The 7,154-nt window shown below is 35.1% G+C and overlaps 2 protein-coding genes across 8 annotated transcripts in view; both read right to left on the bottom strand.

Annotated features, from left to right (window-relative positions):
• LOC107605662 (vacuolar protein sorting-associated protein 36) overlaps nt 1–2,545 on the bottom strand; it is a 6,816-nt gene extending 4,271 nt beyond the window's left edge. Inside the window, exons 1-2 of the mRNA XM_016307616.2 lie at nt 1,772–2,545; nt 802–1,005 (exon numbers count right to left, since the gene is read on the bottom strand). Of these exons, the coding sequence (XP_016163102.1) occupies nt 802–1,005; nt 1,772–2,425 (858 nt within the window). The 5' untranslated portion in view covers nt 2,426–2,545. The remainder of the gene's footprint in view (nt 1–801; nt 1,006–1,771) is intronic.
• Nucleotides 4,378–7,132, bottom strand: LOC107605660 (pentatricopeptide repeat-containing protein At1g76280). Of its 7 annotated transcripts, none has more exons than XM_016307615.2 (4): nt 6,460–6,542; nt 6,005–6,100; nt 5,531–5,704; nt 4,378–4,913 (listed from the first exon to the last, which is right to left on the bottom strand). In XM_016307615.2, the coding sequence occupies exons 2-4, from the start codon at nt 6,098–6,100 to the stop codon at nt 4,887–4,889; spliced, it is 297 nt and encodes a 98-aa protein (XP_016163101.1). In that variant the 5' UTR covers nt 6,460–6,542; the 3' UTR covers nt 4,378–4,886. The 7 variants fall into 7 exon arrangements, 6 of the variants coding, with proteins under 6 accessions (XP_016163101.1, XP_020961004.1, XP_020961005.1 ...); XM_021105345.1 differs by lacking the exons at nt 4,378–4,913; nt 6,460–6,542 and adding exons at nt 4,927–5,324; nt 6,728–7,131; XM_021105346.1 differs by lacking the exons at nt 4,378–4,913; nt 6,460–6,542 and adding exons at nt 4,927–5,324; nt 6,770–7,130.

Raw genomic sequence — 7,154 nt, 5'->3', positions numbered from 1 at the left:
CCTAAATCTCACGGGGAGTTAGTGTATAATATTACAAACAAAAGGGTGTTGAGAGTAATATTGCCTAATCACAAGAAATTAGTGTAAATTACTCTATTTTGTAAGGATATTAATGATATTAATGTATTATGTCGACTGATTGATAGATGTTATTCCAACCTTTAGCTGCCTTCACTCATGTTATGCCTAGCTGTCTACTTCCTAAACCTAAATCTCACGGGGAGTTAGTGTATAATATTACAAACAAAAGGGTGTTGAGAGTAATATTGCCTAATCACAAGAAATTAGTGTAAATTACTCTATTTTGTATGCATCAAGAGGATATTAATGTATTATGTCGACTGATTGATAGATGTTATTCCAACCTTTAGCTGCCTTCACTCATGTTATGCCTAGCTGTCTAGTATTTTTACTTCCTAATATTACCCTTGATATCATTTCAATAGTCCTGCTATACGAGCAAAACTTAAATGCCACCATTATATTCAGAAAATAAAGAATTTTTCAAATATTACTAAACAACATAAATCCCAAAAACTCCAATCCTATAATTTTGTCTTTTTCCTTTAAAAGAAAAAGGAAAGTAAAACTAGTCTCCATGATAAATATGTTGAACTGTGACTTGTAGGAGCATAAATAATAACTGGGAATCTTATTAACAATGCTGATTTTTCCCCCCAACACCAAATCAACCTTTTAAATGTTAACATAATGATCCATCTTAAAGTCTGTCTTAGAATTTTCAATGCATCTTGATGATTGGGAAATAATTTTGCAAATGAGAAGAAACGATAAGCGAACCTGACGGGATAACTGTTGATGATACATAGCACCCGCAGACTCTTTGGTAACGGGGGATATTATACCAACACTCAACAACCAATCTTGCATCTCTTCCTTCGTACCCATCTCCTCATCATTAGATGCATTGGTTTGAGAAGTTGAGCCAGACAAAAGTTTTTGCCTCATTTTTTCTGCTAGCATTACCATCTCTTTGGCCTTGCTCTGCAATCAAATCAGTTATGTTTTCTTTTTGTTAAATAGATCCAAATAACAAAGAAACACATTTCCAACAGCAGGGAATCAGCAGGGTCAGCAAAGGTTATAGGAAAAACATTGTTTAGAATACCTTCCCCACAAAATAAAAACATTATCCAATATTTCCTGTTACCTATGCCAAGCAAATATGATAGCACTTTGGTGGAATGAATATATGTTCAGGTGGAGGGTAGTTCTATAACTAGAGGTAGAAGAGACCATATTAAAAGAGGAGATTTAAATATAAATGGTTCAAACCTGGCTACAATTTGTAACAGAACATATGGCTTCATTTTATCATGGGATAAGGCTTAGTCGTTGTTAGTGTAAAAACACATCACAAAGACATCTATACCTGTATCACCACATCAACAACTACTACCTTGAAAGACTTGCAAGCAGAAGCATTTCGTTAAACGGTAAGATAAAACCCTTTCAACTGACATTGCATCAAAATAAATCTAATCATGATAAACACAAGGATTCAAGAAAGCAACACATTTCTGAATCCTGATCAAAATCCAACTAACCCATGATCACAACTACCCAAAGGCTTACATAACATCTATATAGTTTGATAAAACAGAATTCAATTCATCCAATTTGTCATCCTTCCACTCTTGATCCTATAAGCTAAAATTGAATTTATCAACAATATGAAAGAAACACCATATCCTAAATAGCTACCACAACAGAATCCAATAAATATCTGAGTAAACATGAACCACATTACCATGAGAGCATTCAAATCTTGAAATGCATCCTGCAAGCTCTTATCAGTACTCTCCCACATCTCCTGCTCCTTCCTCAGTATCCCTGCCACTCCCACCATCCTCACAGTCCCATCGCTCGAATAAATACCACTCGAAGCCGGAGCCGAACCTGAATTCGAACTGAAACCCGAGCCCGAACTGGAGCCCGGAGCAGGCCCGTCATCCTCCCAGGCCCTGGCGCGCCAATTCTCCCAAAACTTGGTGAGGAAGGCATCACAGTCCCCCTTGCCCCTCAAAACAATCGTTGCTACCACCGATCTCAAACCGTGGCCCGAAACCCTACCGTCCGGCGTCAGCGACAGCTGGAAGCGGATCCTCGGCGAAGCAAACATGGACTTGATGGACTTCTTGTGGGAGAAAATGTGGGAAATTGCGGCGAGGGGGACGGCAAAGGCGCCGGTAATTTCGGAGGAGGAAGAATCGGAAATCCAGAGGAGGCGGTGGCTCGTGAGGATAAGGAGGCCCGATTTGAGATTAGGGAAGGGGATGGTGGTGGGTTCGTCTTCGGAGATAAGGTCCACAGAAGAGAGATAGAAGCATTCGATTTCGTTCCGTTGGAGAACCGGCCGGCCGCTTGCGGTGAGCTGCACCGGCGGCAGGAAGTTACCGGACATCGGAGACGCCGGCGATTGCGAGTGACAAAATTCGACGCCAAGACTAAAGTCGCGGCACAGCCTCGTAGACTTCACTTCTTCTGTTTCTGTGTTCTTAATTCTTTTTATGTATTTTTATGAACCCTATATTTTTCCATTTTTAATATGCAGGTAGCATAATTTTATTAAGAATCCAATTAACCAAGTCTTATTTAACTGAAGTCCTATAAAAGGAAATTTTTGTTTCCATATTCAAAGCTAAAATTATTAATTGGAGAGATTAAAATAATTTCCACTTTATATATTGATTAAGTATCATCATGGTTGATTCAAAGGTTTAATAATTTAAACTATGTAACTAAATGGTATATATATTAGAATAAAATATAATTCTCCTTCAACAGAGATAACAATAATGTACTTATTACTTATCCTTTAAGCTTTAGCATAAAATACAATTTTTTTCTTTAAAATATAAAAATATTATAATTTTGTCACCTCACTTAATAACAAAACCGCTATTGATTAACCGGTTTTTTAGATGATTCGATCATTTTAGACTCCATATATTATTGCAAAACAAACTTATTCACGGTACCTAATATTTACATATCTACTACAATATTATTGTAATCCAAGTTCAATCAAGTAGACTAAACACGAACAAAAATCACTCTTATTAAAAGAATGTGATTATACACGCTTTACGATGTCGTCATCATCATTTTTTTTTTGCGTTTCTCTTCCTTCTTCTCCTCTTTCTTTTTAGCATTCTTTTTTCTTTGACGTTTTTTTTTTTTATCGTTATTCGTTTGTTGCTGCATTTTTTTCTTTCCTCCTCCTCACCTTGGTGATGTTGCAGCATTAAACTCTCTTGTTTGACGTTCATCCAAAAGAACTTCATCCCTGCATATGTATGTAGACAAGAATAACTCTTAGAATCGATTCTTGTAAAAAATGGATCTCTTCTTTTTGTTTTCAGAAGTCAAGCATTGCCATGAAAGCTTCTGCCGGTACATCCTTTAGAGTAAGCTCTGAGGTCATGCTTTAACTCATTCCATTTGTGAAAAATCTGGAAAAATGATGAAATACTTTATATTGGGAACATACCAAAATGTGAAACACTATCACTACCAAACATTAAATAAACATTGCATGCAGTAGGAGAAATTTAAATCTCATACAGACATAAGTCGAAATCCCTGTTTCTGTATAGCATCCTACCTTGCATTGAATGACTCAGGCACAATACATTGCATGTTGAAACAATTTATAATTGTATTGAGGAATTAATTGGTTGGTCTCACAAGTAAAAAAGATCTGTCCAATGGCATCCTAGAGTAATGACTTATTTTTTATAATTACATTTGTATAATAGTTTAGGCATACTGTCATTTTGATCGAATCATTGTTAGCATATATGTCAAGAATTTAAATATTGAAAGATAATAGCCAATACACTACAATATGATTGAGATAATATTTAAAAAGTGTTACCTATAAAAAGTTGTCTTTGATCTATAGCAACGTTTTGAGACTTGAGGCAACACTTTTAGGGGACCTTGCCGATGCAGTCGTTGCCTTAGATCGAAGCAATATTTTTTGCTTCAAAAGCAACGCTTCTAAAAAGAATTCTTTAGAAGGATTGCTTATTTTTTAAAATAGACTATGCTTCTGAACTATTTTAGACAACACTTTACCCCTGCTCTTTTAGCTGTGATGCTTCAACTACTAGCAAAAAGTGTTGTCTCTTCCTCTGAATATGCAACACGTTAAAATGTCGCCTATTGTTTAGAATATATAACACGTTAAAATATTGCCTATTTATTTGAAGTTGCAACCTAGTAAAGTGTTGCATGTCAGTTTGATATGCAACCCTTAAAAGCATTGCCTATTCTTCTAAATAAGTAAATATGCAACCCTTAAAAGGTTCTCTTTTTGGCTAAAAATAAGGGTTATTTTTGCAGTGAAAATACAAAAGAAACGTGTAATCATTTTAATTATTAAATAAATTTGTACACAATAAAATTCAGAAAAGAGATAAAATCTTAATAGCTAATAAAGTTCTAATTAAAATAAATATTAAAAAGTTCAACTAGCATTTCAAATACATATACTCATGTTTGCCAATGTCATAACAATTTGGTGAAGAAAAAGATCTTAGCCTGGTTGAAAACTCATCAGATTCGAAAACAAAAGATTGTTGCTGGAGGCAAAGATTCTAGCTTAGTTGAACGCTCGTCAGATATGGTAGACCTCCGTCATCTCCGTGATTTTGATTGTCTAAAGAATTACAAACAGACGCTTGATTATTCTTAGAAGTCAGGTATTGATGTGCATCCAGAGATGAAAAAAAAAAACATCAACCCAGGACCAGGAAATGAGCAAGTTTCTTATCATAAGCCTTAGGCAGAAGCTGAAACATCAACCAAAATAGACTTGGTTTGATGCATGTAGCCCCAGCAAATTTGAATGCCCCTGCTCACCAATAAATATCTCTTGACAGAATCTGCAAATGTATATTATGGGCAGATATAAGAATGAAATGATCTCAACAACTTCAGCTCTCAAAACAGGAAAGACAATAGGTCCAAAGGTAAGATACTAACTTAACAGGTAAGACAATAGTGCTAACAAGATTACAATTATCTCGTGGAAGTAGAACAAGATTAACTTCCTAACTCAATGTAAAAACATCCACATTTTTTTCAAAAGAAAATCTCAGAGCATTCATAATGTGGTTTAATTTGCGAGTTGTTTTGGAAAAGATTAGAAGAATAACATGGTGTCCGAAGGTGAACCACATAGTATCCGATTATGAATTGAGCGCAGTGCAAAGCGACAGGAAAATGGTAACTTGCAGGAAAACAGGAATCTTCTGGAGATAAATCTATACTCTGTTGCTCATCCTTGTGATATTCTACATTCAGCCCATTGATGAAATAAGTAATTTATATACCCTTGCAACAAACTCAAGCCAAACAAACAGTCACGTAACAGTAACAAAAATGCAGTTATTGTTTGCAGGAACCTATTCCATTAACCATGCTAGAAAAATATCCAAAGTATATTGGAGACTAGTAAAATGACAAGCACAGGTGTTTTTGGTCTCGTATTTCATCTCACCATTTCATCACATGCTGCAAGCAAAGCACCATAAGGATACAGATGTGGATATCCTGCAATCTGATTCAAGAAAGCCTCAGCTAAATCAAGCTCTAGTGCACGGCTGCAACTGACTGAAAGTGCTGCCAAAGTTGAATCAAGTGGCTTCAAATTATTCTGTTTCATTTTCTTTAACTGCAAATTAGATTAAGTGATAATAAGGTCAAAATAAAATTGTATTTTACCAAAACAAGTATATAACCACTTAAGCAGGCATGAGGTCAATTGTGTCACATTAGATATCAATTTCAAGTTCCAATACCATGAAGCAATTAATGATCAATTAAGCCCAAAAGTAAGTGGATGAAATTTCCATGAATTCCCTCTGGTAGCAGCCCGCTCAAAGAATAATAGAATAAGGAAAAAAAAACTAAAATAATATAAAAGTTACCAAAAATAAGTGACTTTGAACACAATGATTGTAACAGAACTTACTATTTCCATGCCATCCTTAAAATGTCTTTGAGAAACAACTGCTCTAACAAGGCAATCATATGCATGCCTGCTTGGGTCCAAACCAAGGTCTTGCATCTGAAGACAAAAGAGTCCTTCAATATGTTGAGAGGTATTATTCTAATGAAGTTGTCAATAAATACAGATTCCTCAAAATTTCCCATAAAAGACAAATAATGTGTTATGAAAGAGTTTTGAAAGGAAAAATGTATTGAGACAGTAACACCAATATTCATATCATATCTGCTATTCTGATTGACATTAAACTAAAGGGTGCTTTAAATATTTGAGATCTGGGGGTCTGACATGAAAAAAAAAAAAAAAAATTGACATAGTAGAATTCAACTTATAGAGAAACTTTCAGGATTTCAAAGTTTTGAAGGAAAATAGAATCTATTGACCCGTATTACCATCACACATAGATTATACACGCATACCGGAATGGTCTGTAATTTACATCCTCACGCGAGCAGAAAAATAATACGGAAATAAAAAAATAATATAATACGGAAAATAATGGAGAGAAGAGGGAGAGAAAAGGATGAACAAATTCAATTTTTATTTATTTCATTTTTTTTTTTTGAAAAACAACAAAAAAAAAATTACAAGGAATCATTGAATCTAAGAAAAAGAAAAAAGGAAAAAGAAAAAATAGAGCTAATCCCAGATTAAGGTTCTAAAAACCCTAATTTCTAAAAACCGTACCTTTATACAAAATTGACCGATGAGCCGTAGAAAAAACCCTACCTTTATACAAAGAAGAAGCTAATCCCAGATTAGGGTTTTTAGAAATTAGGGATTTTTGTATAATCAAGAACTCTAATTTCTAAAATCCCTAATTTCTAAAAACCCTACCACTATACAAAATTGACCCGATCATCTGCGTGGAGCAATTGTAGGCTATGCCTCTGTCTGTTCTCCATCAGTCTCAATAGCTTCCTCTTCCCGGCAACCATTGCCTTCTCCATCAGCCTCACTCGCTTCCTCTTCCCGGCAGCGGCGGCGTAGCTCTTCTTTCAGATGGAGAATCATCGGTAACAGTGAGTGATCGAGCAATAGGACTTTCAGGCTTATAGCAGGGTGGTGGGACTTTAATTTTATCTGATATTAGTTAATTAAAGAAATCAATTTA

Source organism: Arachis ipaensis, chromosome B06, assembly GCF_000816755.2.
Source record: "Arachis ipaensis cultivar K30076 chromosome B06, Araip1.1, whole genome shotgun sequence".
Classification (NCBI taxonomy): domain Eukaryota; kingdom Viridiplantae; phylum Streptophyta; class Magnoliopsida; order Fabales; family Fabaceae; genus Arachis; species Arachis ipaensis.
Note: the sequence above shows the minus strand (reverse complement) of the source record. Positions and strands in the feature narration are given on the sequence as shown.